Source organism: Strix uralensis, chromosome 3 (genome assembly GCF_047716275.1).
Source record: "Strix uralensis isolate ZFMK-TIS-50842 chromosome 3, bStrUra1, whole genome shotgun sequence".
NCBI lineage: Eukaryota > Metazoa > Chordata > Aves > Strigiformes > Strigidae > Strix > Strix uralensis.
In genome coordinates, this window is record NC_133974.1 from 27,888,787 (window position 1) to 27,910,272 (window position 21,486).

The 21,486-nt window shown below is 35.2% G+C and overlaps 1 protein-coding gene across 1 annotated transcript in view; it reads right to left on the bottom strand.

Annotated features, from left to right (window-relative positions):
* COL21A1 (collagen type XXI alpha 1 chain) overlaps window positions 1-21,486 on the bottom strand; it is a 113,490-nt gene that overhangs the window by 4,187 nt on the left and 87,817 nt on the right. Inside the window, exons 17-26 of the mRNA XM_074864719.1 lie at window positions 20,135-20,179; window positions 19,723-19,776; window positions 10,840-10,893; window positions 9,463-9,516; window positions 8,873-8,944; window positions 6,471-6,506; window positions 5,733-5,777; window positions 3,868-3,900; window positions 168-314; window positions 16-70 (exon numbers count right to left, since the gene is read on the bottom strand). Of these exons, the coding sequence (XP_074720820.1) occupies window positions 16-70; window positions 168-314; window positions 3,868-3,900; window positions 5,733-5,777; window positions 6,471-6,506; window positions 8,873-8,944; window positions 9,463-9,516; window positions 10,840-10,893; window positions 19,723-19,776; window positions 20,135-20,179 (595 nt within the window). The remainder of the gene's footprint in view (window positions 1-15; window positions 71-167; window positions 315-3,867; window positions 3,901-5,732; window positions 5,778-6,470; window positions 6,507-8,872; window positions 8,945-9,462; window positions 9,517-10,839; window positions 10,894-19,722; window positions 19,777-20,134; window positions 20,180-21,486) is intronic.

The window sequence follows — 21,486 nt, forward strand, 5'->3', positions numbered from 1 at the left end:
GGCTTTCAAACTTACTTCTCAGTACATCTGAACACACCTCTCGAATAAATTCTTCTGAAAATTCTCGTGCCTAAATTGAACAGAGTACGGTTAAAAAAACAGAGAACGTCCATTTGTTCGCAGTTTTTAAGGCACCCAAAATGACAAGTTTGAGGTCCTATACATACAGGTTTTCCATCTGATCCAGGTGGTCCTGGGGGTCCTCTATCTCCCGGCTGACCTCTGAGACCAGGAGGTCCAACCAAACCCTGGATACCAGATTCTCCTTTTTGTCCACTGATGCCTCGAATGCCTGGATCTCCTTTCTCACCTTTCTGGAATGAAAACCCACAAAAAGCCAACTGTATCTTCACAGACCATTTGGAAGCTAGGTAGCACCAAGCAAACATGTTCTGAGAAAATCTTCATTGATGTTCTTCATAAAATGAATAAAAGTTGTCACTGAAAGTTAACTTGAGATCTATTTTACTAAAATATACTGAAGTTTTCAGATTCTTTAGTATCTGTTTCAGATACAATTATTTATCAAATATGACTAGAAACAAATTACCTTTTTTTTTTTAAAACTTTAAGGACCCATTTTACTTACTAATTAATATAAAATAAAATAGTCTTCCTTATTAACATACGGAAGGAAGGCTTTATTCACTTTTTCATTAGAACTAGATAATTTGTTACAGTACATTAAAATCTTTAGAACGCTGGAAAAATTAGAAGTGAAATTCTGGCATCACTGAAGTTCTTGGCAAGCTTACTATAAAAATCAAGAGTTTTATCCTACGTCTGTAGTGCATAAGACAAAGGAAAAAAATTGTTAAATTTCAGTAAGGGTTTTTTGTTTTTTTTTTTCTGACTTCACTTATTCTCCATATGATTGATAACAACTGTAGTCCATTTGCTTCATTGGAAAAGGTTAAAATAATACTGGAAAATATGTGGATATGTCTTCATCAAAGCAATGGTTCTTCTATGTATGGAATTACCTACTGTAACAGTTCACATGGAACTCTTTCCCTATGATGGAGCCAACAAAACATCAGTGCAACATAATTTGGTACGTGCTCAAGATTAAAGTTAGTATACTATGTTTGCTCCCTGATGAGTTTTTTCCTTCCATTTTTGCACAGCTTTTGCATACTGTTATCAGTTGCTTCAAAATTTTCTTTTGCCCTTTCCAACCATTTTAGATGGAATTATGGAAACAAGGCAGTAGGATTACTATATATGACAAAACTTATTGGAGCACATAAGGCAAGTTTAAGCAGCATTCAGGCATACAGTCCTCATAGACTTACACTGAATTTTAAATTATGGTATTTATATTGTTTTGTATCATTCTATATAGTACTTATCAAATTTTTTTACATCAGAAAACTTCAAAGCTTTCTGGCTTGGTCTAAATTAGTAACAATGCCCAGAGTTCTCCACATGAATTATTACAGGGTAGCAAGCTTCAAATTCAGTACTGGATTAATAGTTTTATGCAGAGAGCTAGTCACTAAATAAGGCAGATAGTCTTTCGTCTTAAAAAAACAGAGAAATGAGACAAAATGTGAGAGATGTCAGCCAAGTGCCTAAGAGTCCTGCTGGAAAGATGGTCTACCAGTAAGATGCCATACATGAACTGAACAGCAGTCCATACCTTATTCCCACTACAAAAATTATACACTAAATCAGAACTGACTTTTTCTAAGGTTGTAATTGTATTTTATTTTCTTGATACTGTCAACTTGAATGCTGTAGTCATAGAGAATTGATACTCTTAGCTACACCATATAGATTTGTACTTGTTCATTTCTATTACATAATTACAAATGTTTTTTTAATTTAACAGAGTCAGCAAGCTCAGAGATAAACATATGGAGCATATGTTGCTGCCTGTGGCTATACTAGAAGCTATATGTGCAGGAATCTGAAAATTATGCTGTTCTTGTAGCTAGAAGTTACTTAATTTTGATTACTTTTATAGCTATGGACTATGTTTACATAAAAGACATCTGATTTGCAAGTTGATTTATTTCAAAGGAGCTAGAAAGCATTAAGAACCAGTGAAATATTGGGAAAATGGCATCTATTATAGGCAAACATTACAGGCAAGAAGCCAGTACAAAACCACCAGGACAAAACATTGGAAGCATCAGCACAACTGCCTGCAGAACTTGCCAAAAAGCAAATGAAACTGCTGAGGGAACATTTTCTGCAGTATATCTTGGTCTTGTAATGCTCAGCCACATCCCATGTGTGGCCTTGTTTGTTGACCCTTGCTATTGGCAAAGAAAATAAAAAAAAAAAAAAAAAAAAAAAAAAAAAGGAAAAGAGCTCAATAAGCACTAAGAATTCCAGACTGCAGAAACTTTTTATAGAGGAGTCGGAGTCTAACAAAAAGCAACATATTTTATAAAAATAGAAAATAAACTAATTTTATAGGTCTGATAAGTAATAACAACTACATCATTGTATCTTAGTGTATAGTAAGAATATTTTTTAAAGGATTTTTCAGAAGAAATGTATTGTTACCATGATTTACAATATTTAAAGAGGCTAGTTCAATAGTATACAAGGAATCTTTTACCAATTTTAGCAGTGATTTAGCAAAACACCTATAAGCCAAACTGTAATTTAAAGTATTTTATGGAACCACATCAGCATATAAGGCAATTTATATGTTTAAATGCATAAAATTATTTAATTATCAGAATTGAGCTTCCAGTTAATATGTCCAGTTACTGATATGCCACAATGCTTTAAGGAAAAAGGGTTGAACAAAGATATCTCTAACTAAAGGTGAAGGAGAATTATATCAATGGGACAGTGTGTCCCCTGATTTCACCAAATATTGGAATAAATAAAACATAACTAACAAAGTTGGTCTTTTAAATATCAATTTTTAAACAACATGCAATACAAAGATTAAAAGGTCTGGCCATAAATATATCTCTACATTAGCCAAACACAAGGACAAAAGAGCTGGGACTTCTAAAAATATTCTGGAGAGCAACAAATGCAGTTTCTGACAGACCAAGAGAAGTCTGAGCAGGCTTCCCCTTATGCCCCTCAAGTTTCAGGCTGAGCTGAATTAGTTCTGTATAAACTTACTAGTAGAGAGAAAGAATTCTGCCCTGCATTTTCTGATTCAGTCTCAAAGACAGAATTCTCTAAAAAAAAACCCTTTGTAAAGGCTTCGCCATATTCCTTTTCATTAGCTTTGAAAAAAAGAAATCTCACTAGTGAAGGTTAAAACAGACAAGACAAATAGTTTAGCTGTGGAAGTCTTTACCACAGACTTTTATAGAAGCTGAAAATACAGTATATCAGCACAGTTTAATAGGAATTAGGCAAATTCAAGATTTATATTAAATGGCATGGTCTTGATCTCTAGCTTAAATGCCCCTGATTTGTTGACTGCCAAAAAGAGTGAAGGTATACAAGGTGAAGGAACTTTGTGTATGGTGCCCCTTATTTTTGTATCCTGCCCTGCTGTTATTTGCTGCTGCTGAATAATATGGATCATTTTGATCAAGTATTCTGTATTCGTTTATGAATACTTTTTTTTCTTTAATGATTTGCTTTCTTCAACTAGCTCCTACACAGTTTTGTTTGTTTGTTTGTTTAATTCTCTTAATGTATATACTTGGCTTCAATTATTTTTTTTAATCTTTCATTTCATTAAATATGTATTCCACTATGTCTCTTTTTAACTAATACTTCTTTCTGTCTCTGATATTTCTCAACTCATTTCTCTTCTGTTACTTATAGAGATGTGAGTATGGAAGTAAGACTGTAAACATGCATTTTACAGATCACACAACTTGCAGAAACAAATGGAATAATTTTGTAATACTATATTTGTAATTACAAAATACTTACCTCTCCTTGTTCTCCACTCAATCCTTCTACTCCCTTTAGGAATTAATATGAAAAAAAAAGAATTAAAAAAGCAAGATGAGCCAAATTACTTGGAAAGAAAAAAAACTTTGTGTTCTAGTAAAAGGAAACTCCTGATTCTACCTGTTTAACACCGTCTTACTAGACAGAAATCAAGTTCAGAGTCTTTGAAATATAAACTTAGTTTGTAAGCAAGCCAGACTTTGCATGCTGGCAAAAGGTTTTGGTGTCATTTCTGCCAAGTAGTTCAAGGGTGTTATTGATCATTAAATTCCGTGACAATGTGGCAGTTCAATGCAGGCTTTTTCACTTTTCTCATATACTCCTATGAACAAGGGAATCTGTATTGTAACTTTGAGAAGTCCTGGAGGCTCCACAAACCTTGGAAGGACCTAACACTGTCTACCAGAAGTATTTGAATGACTCATTTTTTGGTTGCTGACCAAACTAGATAAGCATGGGAAACAACTTTAGATCAAGCCTTTATTATTTTTTCAGCCTTCTCCTAAAAAAAAAAAAAAAAGGCAAACAACAGCAATTCAGTTGCATCATTCTATGTGAAAAAAAAATTGTTTTCTTTCACTATCACTTTGCTTTATCTTATGATCAAAATAATAAATACATGAAAAATTTGTCCATTATTTGCAAAGGAAAAAACCAGAAAGTTTAATTTGCAAAATGTTAGAGTAGGACATTACATTTGGTTAAAATCAATGATTGGCCTTTTAGTTTAAACTATTTCTTTCCAAAACTATCTGCTCAACTTTACTACTGACTCCTGTCAACCTACATATTGCTGAGAGTGAAAAAATGTCTAACATACAATCTAGATCTCCTGTCCATGCTCCACTGGAATCAGCTCCTTCTGGCTAGACAGACAGCTGTATTGATGTCGTAATTCTGAAAAAAGCAACTGTGACTTCCTTCCAAGTCTAGTTTCAGATATGTACCTCTAACAAATACTTCTCTGTTTAGACACGACATAGATTATGAAGTTAACAATTATTTATAAATACTAACAGTTATTTTCTGTGGTATAACAAGATAGCCAACTATGACACAATCAAAATACATTGGCCCCGAGTTAAAGAGAAACAACTGGATCTCACTGATTTGCAGCTGAAACAGGAAACATCTGTAATTTATGAGCACAGAAGATGTCAATAATGACTCCCAGTACTCCTAGGAAGTAATGAACTACACGAAAGTGTAGCATAGTACGTGCAAAATCTTAGTATCTGAAGCATAATTCTTACAACCTTTACACAAAAGCCACTTTGTGCTGTTACCTGCATTTTATATTATTTGTAACAGTGTCATGAAAATTTTCCATAATTAAGGATTTAATAAAATAATCCAGAAAAATGTACTTCCAGTCTGTTTCTCAAGATTTAATATCCCAGAACCACAGAAACATGTAGGTTGGAAGGGACCTCCATGGGTTCAACTTCCTTTTCAGAACAGATACAGCTAGAGCAGGCTGCTCAACGCCCTGTCCAGACAGGCTTTGCCACACTCTCTGTGAGCAGCCTGCTCCAGTGTTTGACCACCCTCAAAGCAAAATGCTTTTCCCATGTATCAAGTTGGTATTTCTGGCATTCCAACTTGTGTCCATTTTCCACTGTGCACAGCCAAGAAAAGTGTGGCTCCATCTTCTCTATATGTGTTGTATTTGTTACTTTAAAACACTAAGGTTGTTTAAGAGGCAATTTATATAACTATGTAATCATGTTATACATAAATATATTTCACCTGATGCAAAGAACTATCCATGTTGATTGAAGTAATCTTAAGAAACAAATATGAATCATAGGTCTCTTGAACTAGGATCGCTATTTTAACAGTACCTGTAAGCCTGGATTTCCTTGTCTTCCTTTTTCTCCTTTCAGTCCCTTCAGAAAAGCACATTTTCTTAAAATATATATTTATCTGAGAGACAATTAAACTATCAAAAATAACACAGAGAAGTAAACCCTAAAATCTCATCCTAAACCAGGCCCAATCAATCTGAAAAGTTACTCTTCAAGAGGTTAGAGCAGAAACTGTGCAGAAGGATATAGTTTCTACTCTGAATAGAGAGGAGCCAAGTTAGGATCTGAGTAATGACATGATGCTCTTCTTTTTCTTGTAGGTATTTCCATAACTTTTAGATAACAAGAAGGAAAATCCCACTTGCTATAATACAGTAGGCAGGCAGAGGCCAGGTGGCAATACTTTGACTATGAGCGATTATGTGATCCTACCGTGCCCGGGGCAGGCAGGGACAGAACCCGTCCTGGGACACTGCTGGGTCATGTCCCAGCCCCCTGCAGCAGCAGCACAACCCGCATCCCTGAGCCCGCACCATTGCTAGGACCACACAGCTCTGCACCAAATGACAATAGCCTGCTCAGCCTCAGAAACGCAGCTGGGAATTCCTACTGGGCATACTGGGAAGTTTTCCTTGAAGATTTAGGGTTCACTGCTGCTGTTCTTCAAGCAAACCTTCTGTGGAGCTTAATCTTAAGAAAAGCTCCTGAATTAACACCTAAGACTTGTATTGATAGTGTTGCCAGATGATTTCAGTAGAAATAAAGTTGATATACCTGGATACCACTTTCACCTTGGTTTCCTTTGTCCCCCTGTAAAATATTAGAAGAAAAGTCTCCACTGTACCATGATTCATCTCAAAGACATGTAGTCTGTATTTTAACACAGTAAATACAAGAGAAGCATCTAATAGCTTTTATTTATACTGAATAAAACCAAATCACTTTATCCCCATGTACACAAACACTGAGAAAAGTACAGAAAGTTACACTAAGAGGGGAATTTGTCATAGAAAGAACTATCAAAAAGAAAAATGGATACTCATATACCAAGTTAAAATTTAAAAATACAACACAATGAGGTGGCAAATCCAGCAGGACTTTATCCACTCAGTGTATGGGAATGGAGAGGATGCAGGCAGGGAGGGGGGCAGTATTTCTGACGGGTTAAATTTCATCTGAATGCTAACCAGTAAGTATGCTTGCCTTTATCCACAGAGAACAGAGTATAAATAATTTCTGTAACACTTACTATAAACCCACTGAATGCAGAAGTTATACACGACACACCAAAGAAAAAAATATTTTAATCAGAAAAAAAATTATTTTTAAATTTACTCAAAACTGTGTAAGGACTAAGTTCCACTTCCACCCACTCCTTTTGAGCTTCATCGAAATGTTTATAGTAGATAAACATTAGTGGGGTGATTGGCAATCAGACAGTGCAAATGGTACTTAAAAGGCAGGTATCAAGGTTTATCAAGTTGTCTGAACATCACCTAATTGACACTGGAGAGAAACAGGCATCTCTTGAAAACCATTCATGCCAATTAACAAGAGAGGTATAAAATATGTACTACCAGAACATGCATATCTCTCTTCATTGACTGAAAAGGAAACTTAAAGTTATGGGAGATGGCTCCTGCCCTAACTCTGACCTCTTAAATCAGTATGATTCTGTTTAAATGGTCATGAATCAAAATGTTGGGCTGAGAACATAGCAACTCATAAAACAAGACAGATCTGTGGGGGAGGTACAAAACTGCATTTAATAAAGAAAAGAATTAGGTTGGAGATTTTTGGATCCATTTTGCCAGTCTTCTTGAAAGAGCCAAACATGTGTGTGTTTGGTTGTTTTTTGAGAAAGAGAATGTTTAGTTAAACACTAAACAGTAGTAAAGAGGAGATTTTGGCCATGGCAAATATTTTCCTGATTGAAAATCCCAGAACATAAGAGGGTATTTATGCCAGCTGTATTTGGTTGTATTGTACTTGAATGTAAAATATTTGGTTTGGTTTCAAGTTTTAAAATAAGCTATAGCTGATAGGCTTCACTGTCAGATGCCCAAATTGCACCTTTTTTCCTGAATAATTCAAGAGTTTGTCATACTTATGACTTATAACTCCAGTTAACCAGCGATATATATTCTGACTTGCATCTTTATATGAAATGAATAATGGCTTTTGCAAAGGCATCTTCAGTTTAAAATTTGGAGAGGTTCCATAAATTTAACAAAAATCTCCCTTCTTAAAATCAGTATTATTGTCTTGGTACATGTATCTTACATGACCTTAGATACTGAAACTGAATATATGGTGATAATGAAACTAACTGAACTATTGCTAAGACACTGACTTAAGTCACTCTTCCACTGGACTTCAGTACATTTTGAAAGACTTAAGCCAGGAAATCTTTGTCCTTATGTGCTCTGGAAATCACTGTTTTGAAACTGGTCAGAAGACTAATTTTTCTACATCTTGTCTTGGAAAATGGAACTCAGGTTCCATTATCTCATTTAGCTGAGAAAACCTCATCTAAATTTGGATCATTCTCTAGCCTTCACTGACCTGGGACTTGATTTAGCTGTCTAAACGTAGGCATTAAGATGCTCTAGGCAACCCAAGGCACTCCCATGTGTGTCTACTGACATACGAAATAGTCTAGCATACCTAAGACATCCATACATGGCTGTCATATATGACACTGGACATACAGGAAACCTGTGCCCTTCGGGAGCAGAAGCTGAAGTCTAGTGGAATACCTCTGCACTGGATTTTCATAAAACGTTAAATATAACACCACCCTTTTAACTTACTGCTTCTTTACCCTTAAATCTTTCTTTCCATAGTGAAGTACCTGATTCAACCCTATTTCTGTAATGCCCTTATATGAAGGGCTTCATCCTTCACAAGGTAGTCCTCTACATTGCTGGTAATACCACATTTCATTAATACCTATGTCATAGCATTTTAGGTTGACAGTTTCTGCATTTTGGCCATTCACGCCTCCCTATGAAAAATGACTGTTTTTCTAAAGAATGGAACTTCCAAATTATAGCAACTATTCTCTAATAATAATGATGCATTTAGAAAAAGGATTTCCTTTAATAATGATCACTTATAAGAAAAGCACTTACAATAAAAGATGCAATTAAGATAAAACTGGAAAAAATACTTACCTTTATACCCTGGGTACCAGGAATGCCCGGGTAGCCTGGTTCACCTGGAGCACCTGGTACTCCTAGTTCTCCCTAAGTAATACAATAGCTCTGTGTCAGTGATGTGCTTTGTGTAAAAACATATATTGCATGTTTTCTCAAGGTCACATGATAAGCTTCGGCTACGGTATTTTGAAATTTTGTAACTGAGGACGGTTGAAATGTCTGGAAAATTTCTGAGGGGATGTTGAATACAGAGAAGCCACAAAAGGACTCTTAATCACAGTCTTCCAGCATCTCTATTTTTTAATTGCCTTTTAATACAGTTGATGTTGATTTTTCATAATTATACAAATAAAACTATCTGAAGTAATGGCAGTGTTTGCAGGTTTGAACTTCAAGAACAGCTGACTTACATTGCCTAAAATCTAGTATAAAATTAGTAAGGATAAGCCATCAAATGGATTCTGATGCAATTTTAAGTTAACTACTGTTTTATTTTGAAACAAATTGCCTTGTAACTAATCATGGAAAATCATGGAAAATCAGTAAATCATGGAAAAGTAAATCAATCCCTTGTTTAACTAGAATACTTCCAGATTCATATTTACCTTGGCTCCTGATGATCCTGGTTTTCCCTGTATTCCAGGTTCGCCTTTATCACCCTATACAACAATGTAAGAGTGTGGCTGATACATCAGTATGTTTCATCCCATGTGGTATGACTAGCAAACATAAACAGACACTGCTGGGAAATTGGCTCTTAAAAACAGACACAGGTAGTGACTGGAAGGCTAGAGTTCTGTTCCCTTACAAGAAACCTGAAGTTTCAACTTCCTCTCAGGAAAGATGAGCTACTGATGACAAAATGTGATCTGCCAGACTCTGCTCACCTGTCCTTTCCCCACCTGCTGCATTTTCCTTGCCCAGTCATACCATGTCTATGTGTACTGACTTCACATTTCCACCATCTTATTTAATAAAACTCTGAGAATCCTCAGACCTGTCTGAGCCAAAATATTTATTTATGTTTTGGTTTTTACTGTAGCCTATGAAATTAGGCATATATTCACTACAAGGATTTTAATTAAAATCTAAGAATTATTGATTATTTCATGATGCTCTTCTGTAAGCACGAGCTAATTAAGAATGATTCTGTAAGAATCAGCTTGTATTCTGAATGAGCGATAAATATACAAAAGCAATTTTTACAAATGAAAATAAAGCTAATTAACTTTTTGTCATTTCATAGGTATTCAATCTTCTTGACCATAGCAAACACTGACCACTTTAAAAAATGTTACCTTCAGTATACAATTTTAAATAAGTACATATGTACTACTGGATATAAAATGACATATGGGTAGAAATGGAGCTAAATGTAAGTACGAAGTTCGGGAAAGGGATTCTATATTCTTAAATATTCTCTAGGACATACAATTCAGTGCTTACTGGCCAAAACTCATCCTGGATTAAATTAAAAGGTTACACTAACAGATCTGGATTTATAGTATCTATTTTAGTTTCTGAGAGCATGGGTCAAATTAATTCTTGCTGTAGCTGCAGTGCAATCAATAAAGTTACATCTGAAATAAATTTGGCTCCTTGGGTGGAAAAAGCAGCATGTAATGTTATTTAACACAATTAAAATATAAATAAATGTAACATGGGCAGAAAGTTCTGATGTATATACTGAGAATTATCTGGCTCCCAGCATTGCAGAACATTTTCCAGAACTGCGAAGCTGCAACAAAGTCTCATGACCATTTCTGTAACTGCTCCAAACCTCATGGGATGACAGGCACCATTTACTGAGCTATATTAAGCTCTCTTGAGACTGAACTATCATATAAGGTAATATAGGGAACATCATACAGCTACTCATCAATATTCAACGTACCAAAAAATTAGCTGCAAAATCCTGGCATTTTGTCATCTATAAAGCAGTCATTTATCAAAGTCACAAGCAAACTAACACAAACACTTACCTTAGGCCCAGGAGCTCCAGGTAGACCAAATGAGCCTTCTGGTCCCATCAAACCCTATTTATTTGTGAAAAAGGAAGAGACATTTCTGTACTCTGTAGAGGAATAATGGCTTCAGTATAGTGTATTAGTATTATTAGTATTATACTTCTATAAACAGGACAGGAAATATAATGTCCTTCAACATACTACTATACAGGCTGTAGCTCTGATACAGCTCAGTGGATTATTTAGACCTTCTATGGCCTTACGAACGGCTACTGTGCAATGGAAAAAAACATGCAGGAAAAAAGCACAGAGGTGTTATGAAATACTCCTGAGAGAAAAAATTCTGCAACTCAAAACCCCATCTGTATGATGTAATCTTTAACATATCTTTAACATGTCCTTAGCTATAATTCAAAGTGCCACAAGAGTTTCTAGTTTCCATTTAGGGTTCCCAGAAGCAGCAAAAGTGCATGTGGCATTTTGTAATTCTCTTCCTTCTTTCTGACTGTGTGTCCCTCAAAGGTTGCCATGCCTTGACTCCTTTTGCAAACTTTGTGGAGATTTAGGGAGCAGTTAACTTTGGGACCACACCTTTGCATCTTCTGCAGTATCTTCAGGATTGAACTGTTCATTCAAGAACCCAATAGCTTCTGCCATCTCAGATCATGACACTTCAGCACATGTACAAAGCCAGAGCATTGCCAAAACAGTCCCTTGGACTCCTCTCATAAAGAGGAGTTCGTAAAGGCATGTTTAGTTGTCTTTGTTCCGTACATAAGAGCTAAAGGGAGTTAAACCATCAAATAGCTGGCTTTCTTAATTTCTGTTTAAAGCTACTCTCAAGCATATATTAGAAAATAAATATTTTTTAAAATTGTACTTTCCAGGAAGGAATTCCCATTTATAGTATTTTCCACATCTGGTATTAATATATGTCTTTCTCACCACTTCATCTCACTTCACTTTGACTCTAGAACTGCATGCGTCAATAAAAACAATATATTATTGTTCTATTTGGACTTACATATATACTCTGAAATATGATCTGCTGTAAGAGCATACTTAAGACAGCATAAAATAATAATATAGAAAGTCAAACAATTAAATAAGGCCTGGAAATCTAACCTGTCAGAGATTAATTTTTATCAATGATTCTAACTGATACTATTTTCAAAACCTACTGTTATTATTGTTATTTAATCTTTGTTTTCATATAGATAAAAACAACTACCTTTCATTTATTACTAAAAGGAACTATTCAGTTCCATGACATTATCTCAGACCTGCTTCAAAAGTTACATGTGATCAAAAATAAAAGTATGTCTACAGTAATTTGTTACACTGATTGTAACTCAGTTTTGCCAAAAAAAAAAAAAATTAACTTTCTTTGCTAAAACTAAAAAGGATGGCTTTGTTTTTACAAATACAAGAGAAAATTCAGAATATTTGGAACAAGAAGTAATTCTTTGTAGCCAGGGTTTTCAGTATTTCATCAATTTTCTGGTGTTTCACCTGTGCTTTACTGTTAACTGAGGCAGTACGGATTAACTCAGGTTTCTTTCCTGCTCTGCTGTAAGAAAGTACTGGTCATCAAAACTTTCCATTAATAAACACAGCAACCTGCTCTTTAGGCCACATACACAGGTCTGTGAATACAAATAAATGGTATTAATCACAAGACTAAAACTTAAGCAACTTTGCTGCCAATTTTCCTCAGTATCAGACTTTTCCCATTCAGTCAACTGCACATGAAAATTCTTCTATTATACTTCAATTTCTCTAAAATAACTAATAATATATCAAATAATTTAAAACACTTTCCTGAACTTTGAAGATTAGATCTGCTTGTTCTTACCTACATAGAAAATCAGTAATTTTATTAAAGATGATACAGTTAATCTAGTGTAATCTATTGTTTTGTAAATAAAGGTGTACTATACCCTATGTAATTTCTTTCATAGTTTTGGAATAGAAATTACCAATTCCTCTCCAGCTGGAGTGAAGTTTCTGAGGTCTGCTTCCACCCATAACCTAAGAGACAGTGTATTCCCATTAACCATTTGCTTATGGTCTATATAGAGCACCAGCTTTGTTACAGCAAGCATAAGAAAATATTCATTTGGTTTTGGAACCTAACCTTGATTATATTAAGACTGTCTTAATTCACATGCACATTAGGCCTGCTTCTTCACTTTTCTTCTTTTTATTTACACAGCAAAGTAAGGTTTTATTAATTTTCATTTCACTGTAAGGCTTAATTCAATTTGGTTGTTTTAAATCAAATTTCATGTTACGTACTGACATCCTTACTTATGAAATACAGCTCTCTTCATTGTGTATTTTTTTTTCACTCCTTGAAAGCTACCTTCCTTTTCCAAAAAACTTTGTGAAATTATTATTTTCTTCTCAGATTTGTGTTCTGTGCTCATTACTAACATGTTAATCAGTAGAGAAAAGTAAGCACAAGTTTAGGGACTGATACTGGAAAGAGATGAGAAATGAGACTGGGGGATTTCCGTCTCCTTTCACATTGCCACCTCAGTGTAGCCCTGTGTTTCAAGTTATGTAACACACTGAGAGCCTACCCAATACCAGCTCCACACTAGACCACTTCCAGTTTATGCCCACACCAGTCCTTGGATTACAGAAGTGGTAAATGTTCATCACAAATGTCCTTCATTCATTTATCTTATACAAAGTGGAAATACTATGTGTACAGAATATACAGAATAGCTTTTTTTTTTTTTTTCAATCAGATGTGTGTACATATCCACATTGACCTGCAAACATATACTGGAGAAGGCAAATCAGAAAATATGTTTAGTGTAACTAAAGGTCAGGCATACATCTGCAGGAAAGGGAGAAATAAAACCCAGTTGTCCTGGATTCCTTTCTTGCACTTTCATTACTAGGCCATATTTAACGTATTTCATTAAAAAAATTACAGGAAGACAACTACATGAAATCAGTATACTGCAAGAAGAAAAGTTTCAGATGCAACATAGGAAAAGCTTGAGAACATAATCTGAAAACTTTGTCATGTAAAATTAAAAGAGAAGAGCAGGTCCTGAATAAAAATAAAGAATAATTCAAGGACATAAAATGTATCATTACTCCCCCATTTTCCAGAACGAACACTATTTATGTGGCAGACAAATTAATAAATTACTGATGTTGGCAATGTAATAGGGATAGTTATTACTGAAGAAGAACTTGTTACTGAGGAATTTTCCCAAGGTATTAATAGACCATCCACAAGCTTTCCATCTGTTTTTTCTGGAACAAACATATTCAGTGTGACTAATACAAGGAAAATCCCACTATCTTTTCTGGTTGAAATTCCCTAATGCCATATAATGTATTCAAATATCCCATGCATCAATTTCCTACTTATTTTATCAGGTGACAAAAGATACATTATATGAGTTGACAGGAAACATGAATAAATTAATTTCAAGTGTATCAAGAACCAGATGTTATTTATCTAAATAAAATTTGAGCAAAACATGGTAGGTGAATTACTTGAATAAATACGTACACTTTGAAAACCCACAAGGCTTTATTATAGCTGATGAGACAGCCTTCCCTCCGGCATTTTGTTCAACTTTGCTCAGACAGAAATGGAGAAAAAAATTTCCAGCAATAGGCAATAAAAATGCTTAGTGGCACAGGTGAGAGACCAAATGTGCATGTGTTAACTAAGAGTAGGGACATGTGAACTCCAGTTCAGGCAATGTTTTGTCTGAATTTGATCTCAACAACTGCAACAACTGGTTGTCAAGGAAATTTATTCTTTCCAGAGAAGATCTTTAGGTGGCTGAAAAAGTCCTTTAAGTTTATGAAAAGAAAATTAACCAGTGTACTCACTTTATATAAAAGGGCTTCTGACAGCTGTAATGTAGTGGTCATGCCTGTGGTAGAGTCAGGAAAGGAAGAGGTGCTGGGTGGATGCAGAGTAGCTGTATATTGTGCAGGAAATTCTGAATGTATTGGGTGACAGAGTAGCTCAGAATTTGTAAAACCCAAACCAGGTTTCAATCTTTCTCTCCAACCAGGACTGCATTGGTTTTAATTGATCATATATTTTAGTAAGGAACTGTGAGCATGGAAAAAGAAGTGAGCTCTTCAGTACATTTACAGACATTCATATGCCTATATATAATCTCTGTTATCTGGAAACCAGAGACAAGTTTTTTTTTTAAACTAGCATTATTCAGAGAGCAAGTTCAGGGCTCTCTCCTTTGTCTGTGGTTATCTACAGAGATATAAGAGAAAACACAAACCACATCCTTAGTTCTTCTGAATTTTCTTTGATGAAAAACTATAAAACACAGTGAAAAATTAAGAAAAGGAATAGGAAAGAAGATGAGATCTGTGGACTGTATATTTTTGAGAAGTCTATTTACAGTTTAACAACCTCCTCAGCTTCTTGAAGTGATAATCACATTTGGATCCCACACGACTAAGCAGTACTCAGCACAATCATAGCATGCTAAAGTAAAGATTTAGGACTCCTTTGTGGAATCAATGATTTCATCATCATTCTGAAAAATGCACAATCAAAACCAAAAGACCACCTCAAAAATGGTGAGGTTTACTCATGATGGGATAGATGTACGCTACTGGACAGACACACAGCAAGCCTTGATTTACAGGGTGTGTGAGCATTCCTCCCTTTGAAGGTCTAAACAACCTGATTAATTACAAATGAATTCTAGCACCTGATTTAAGTGTAATTCAGATGCAAGATCAAATAGAAACTTGGGAAGGGTCTGCAAATATATTCTCTCTGAAAAGTAAAGTTAGACTACTATTCAGCCTTAAGCACCTTATTCACCTTCTGACTGGAGAGAAAAGGCAACCTTCACAGAAAAATAGAGAACAAATGGCCAGTGAAAAACAAGTCTTCCCACAATGGACATAACATTCTATTAAATCAGATGCTCTCGCCAAATAATCCCATATAAAATGACAAAATCCCAATAAAATTGGGGCAGAAAAAAATACAGACATGCTTTCAGGGAGAGGGCAGTGGGAGTTACAGATACTGAAAGGACTTTAACTGAACTGATGTACATAATCAAAACTTCAACACCAAGATATAATAAAAAATAGCAAGGATAGAGAGGATTCAGATTTAGATAAGCCTTAGACCAAGTACATGTTCCACTTAGTCAGGTAGGTGTATATTGCTCTTATTACCAGGAGTAACTGGAGAAGAACAGGCTCTTTCTAGAAATAAAGAATCATCAAGCATCCACATGTGTTGTAACTGGAGTATACAGTCTTTTCTAAATCCTTTATTGTCAGATCTTCTGGGTGTGAGAAGAGCATGGGACACCTTATCACCAAGTTCAGAAATCCACAAACTCAAACTGTTTTAGCTGTCCAGATGTAGGCAAAATCTGGTAAACTGCATCTGACTTATCTTTTGATGATCCTTAAACAGCCACGGAAAAGCCATAAAGCATTATCTCTCTCTGTGACTTCAACTCCAGAAGTATAGAACTCTAAAGGAAAGCAGACTGTATTTCCAGATGAAAGCAAAAGAGACAAAATTGTTGAAAACACCATTCATTAAAATAACATCAGGAATAAAATATCCACTCCTGATTCAATATTCTGAAGTGAATGACAATGTCTGACATCATGTTCAAGACCCATATGTGACTCAGATATCTGAGAAAATAAATGCAGTATCTTCCCAGAAAAGAAGAAAAACCCTTTCATTACTTTGCTTAGGGATGGAAACAATCATATTTTCAGTCACTATTTGCTTACAGTGAGCCCTTAACTTGGGCTCCCCATAAACAAACTCCTCCTAAAGCTCCAAATTCCAATACGTCAATGTGTATTTTCTTTTTCTCTGGAGAAAAAAGACTCCTGGTTTTGGGTACCCTTTCTGCCTTAGGAGGGAAACACGCACCAGTAACAATCTGGACAGAGAAGTGCCGTACCCTGAGGAACATTCCAGCACTAGTATATAAATGACCCTTAGGCTAGCAGGTACCATCATACTCAGATGGTTAGTTTGGCATGCAGAAACACGTAGTTACACAAGACTGCACGTACCAAGATGATCAGAAACACGTGTTGCTAACGTCCACCCAAACAAGGATTCTCTTTAGAATGGGTAATGATGCAGCAGGGTAAGCTCCAAATAATTTTGATATCAGGTCTGCCCTTATGTACTGTAGAATACGGTAACTTTAACTAGGATTTTAGAGATTTAGCAAGAAAGACAGAGGATCAAAAGGTCTACACTGAGATCCTTGGCATTCTCTTTCTTCAAGGCTCCTGTCACCCACCAAAATGAGGCCCAAGCTACCACAACAACCTGGGTAAACACCACTGAAATCACTGAGAACAGAAAGGTCCCTGAAAAGATTATTCCTGTCCCGCAATGAAAGGTAGATCCTGACAGTAAGATGGCCTTAGCAGTGTGACAGTAGGCATCCTGATGACTGAGTAATGAACATCAAGCCCCTTTTAGAGAGCCACTGACTATCCTGCATTTGACCTTGCAGATATAAGTATTGATTTCTTTAAGTTCAGAATAAGTCCTCTCCCTTTCTTCTACCTTTCACACTACAAAGTGGCATCTGAAACTCCTTTGTCTTTTGGAACAGGTGGAATGGATGTCAAGAGGAAGTTCATTACTGATGAAGCATTTTCATAAGGAAAGACCTTGAAAACAGATGGGGTAGATAAATTGAGAAACAGACAAATTATGAAACTGAATAACACAATCTGTTAACTATTGCCAAAATCCAAGAACCTATAGCAATGTTCTCTCACCTGTTGCCAAAATATCAAGAAGCTTAATGTAATGGTAAGGGCAGCAGAGAGAACAGTTACAACTTTCACCCACAATTTCCACACTTCAAATATGCTGCTGGGCTAAAAACTTACATTTGCCATAGCCTTGTCTTTTGCTGCTGATAGTAAGAATATTGAGACTTCTAACCATAGCTTCCCTATTTTGGAATAAAATGCTCAGTGCCTTTTGTACCTACAACACAGGCATCACCATCTAAGATTTGCACTTTTCTTCCATTTCATGAATGCCATCTGCTTATTTCTAATGATTTTTCTGAGGCTCTATCCAGAGCTTTCCTTTTTTGCTGCTATTCAAATCCCTCAGCTTTGTTCAGATAATTTAATTTACTACTTCCTTTTACCCTTTCATTTCAGGCAGAATTAATTATCAAAAGAATTATTGCTCTGAGATTAATACTTGTAACTGTTTGTATGTTAGTCTCATATTTATCAAAGCAACGCTGTCAAAGCATTTATAAGAATCTGATACTTCAGATATTGGAAAACTGATCACTATTGTTATCAAAATCAAAATCACAGACAGAGTTGGACTTGGCGATTATTTATCTTCAAATGCTAAAAAAATTAAGCAGATCTTACAGTTTCCCATGTAATCATATTTATCCCAGTAATAACACTACAGAAATGCTGAAATTTCCCAATTAAATATTTTCACTGAACTGCTTTCTTGGCTTCCTGAGAAACTGAAGTTTCTTCTATTTGGACTGGGCATGGACAAGCCCCTTACATGCACACCATACAGTGAATCTCAAAATGAGGCAACAAGGCAAGAAAAAAGCAAGCAATCTTCTTGCCACACATTAAAACATTTGTATATGCCATTCAGCTACAGATCAAGAAGTGTTATCTAATTTTTTCCCTGACAAGTGTAACTAAACCTGTAGCCTGAATACAACTACATAAAATCTCTTATACTACCATATGACTTATATACATTAAGAATAAACAACAAATTTCTTAGAAGGTTAAAACTTTTTAGTCATTTAGTGCCCCGCTGTCTATAGAGATAACAGCATCAGTCTTAATTCTGCACTTAATCCTCTACAGTATTTACTAGCAGTAATAGTCTATATTGATCTGCTTGAGGTTGAATATAGGGTAAAACGTAGGTTCTTTAACTAAATAAAAAGTCACAGTAAACATTCATGTTGCTAAGCCATGTATCTCTCAGGAAAGTCAGACGCATTTTAGTCAGTAAAGAAGATAAAATATATCAGCAAAGAAGATCAAATATCTCAAGCATAAAATGAAAACTGCAAAAAGACATGTTAACAGTGCAGATGATTAATAATGGAACCATGTAAACGTTGTTGAACTTCTCAATAGAAAAGATAATTATTTTTTAAGGCAGCATATGTTCAACGAATGATGAAATTCATACTAATTAATGAAAATTCTCAAACTAGTTTTAAGCCACTGTCCCTTTTGCCTTTAAACTTTCCTTTTTTAAAGTCTATATATACTTGCACCAACTTTCAGAACAATTATTTTACTACTGTGATTTCTAAAGGATTATAAAGAACACAGACTCAGACAGTAACAAAGACATGGTAAGCTGGACTGTACAAAAAGAACTAATTATTTCCAGTTTCCTACATTCCAAAATAAAAATCTCTTTTTAAGCAGTTTGGGAACTCAGTGATCTCAGCTATTCTCACAGTCTTTGTCAAAAGAGCACTATCACAAAAGCATCCTGAAATTAATCTTCAGAAACCCACTGCACTCTATGACAATATTTAAGTTAATCTTAACTTTCAAAATAAATTTACTTGAGTACTTTCAAAGTTAATTCAAAGTTAATTCAGAAAGTAAATTCAGACTAATGTGTTTTCCGGATTTGTTTATCAAATGTACGGTCAGGAAATCATCAATTTTAAAAGAAAACTGGGTTTATAATATTTTGGGGGGGATTCAGACATTAGACTTAGTCTGATCATATTTGCCAACCTGAAAATGCTAGATTGCTACTGTATTTGCCATTGCTTTTTTGCTTATTACAAGTAGAGAATGACAGCATCAGAATTATTTGTTCATAATAACACTATTTTGCAAACTTACAGTATCCCCTGGTGACCCCTTTGCTCCTGGTTGACCTGGTGGTCCAATTTCACCCTGTATTTTTTACATAAAGATAAGAATTCTGTGATTAATGTATGTATAGTTAACAAATTTTTAAAATATTCTTTAATTATACATATCTATTTAGTTAGGATTATTTCTCAAAGTATTATGAAATTAACTTTGTTACTTTTAAATTAGTCATTCCTTCTGGAATAGCTGAAATAAAACCTAATGGGGGATTTTCAAACATGCCACAAAGAATTTGGAGCATGTCTCCATTCATTTGCAGCATGATTTGATGACCTAAATCCCCACTATGAAAATGCTCCTCTGAGCAGACTGAACGCTTACTTTGGAATGGGTATATATATGCACAGGTTTTAACTGTGTTTTGAACTGTTAATAATACCTTTTGTCCTTTTGCTCCTTGATTTCCAGGGATTCCAGGAATTCCCTGAGGGAGAAAAAGAAAACCTTTTAACGATATGGAATAGTTTCTCCAAAAGATAATATATAACACCCCCCCCCGTCCTCATACATTTAACATCTGCCACACGATTGGGGTTCAAAATATGGGCAGGAAATATAAAATTTAAAAAACCACATAAGAGAAAAGAGCTTCAGATGGAAACATTCAAACTATTTCATCTGGGGATGCAGTGAAACACTAATGTCCAGTCACTCCCCAGTGTTTTTGTGCCAGTAGTCCATGTCTGGTGCTGGGCAGGCTCACATGCTCCCAGTTGCCCACCAAGGGCTGCAATGCTTTATTGAAAACCCTGACTGACACAGGGAAAGAAAACACTTTTCAGTATCCATAAGATTTCCCACATAAGATAGAGCAAAAGTCCTGGTCAATAGGACCACGAGTATGACAAATCCTATTTTCCTACCTAAAATACAGTGATTGTAACAGAACACAAGAGATAGCTATAACTATATTTGATGTATGCTAGCTTCTACCTCCATAAATACTTGAAGATATCTGTCATTTCCTCAGCATCATTGCTCATTTAGCTCTACAGTATATCTCACAGTTTTCTTACAGTGATCATGTAATTGAACATAATTCAGTTGTAAAACAGAACTCCATATATACTTAAAACTGTAGTCTACCTTCAGTTAATCTGTTTTTTCTCTCAAGTAAAACTATTCCAATTTATTGGACAGACACTGTTCTTATTTGTACCATCATTAATCTCCAGCAACAATCTGGCTTACAGACTTTACATTTTAATCTAATATTAAAATTAATATGCTGCAGTGAAAACCAGAGGACTGTTCTAGACACCACCAAAACAAATGCATTCTGTGGGAAAAAAATTAACATGAATGTAACAACCAGGAATAACCTGATAGTTTCCATATGGATTACATCTGTACAATGTTGGCTTGGAAAAGATAGTTCCATTGTTTTGCAGTTTACACCCAGCTTCTAGTTAATAATGACCCCATCAAGCAGAAACAGTTCATTGGTCAATGGCACATGAGTTAACAATGACATCCTGAGCATTTTACAGGTCATCAAAATTCCAATGTACCTATCATTAAAAGAAGAGATCAAAGAATATAATAAAAAGAACTGGAAAACAATGTCTCATTCTGAGACTTCTACTCACATTGTGTAACATCACTCTTCTTGCTAAACTTTTGTCTAAAACCATCTTAGATCTTTTGCACAAAGAAAGAGATGAGAAATAGGGCATATTTATCATCACATTTAGGAACTTCCAGACCCGTCCATGAGTTCTCAGTATAATT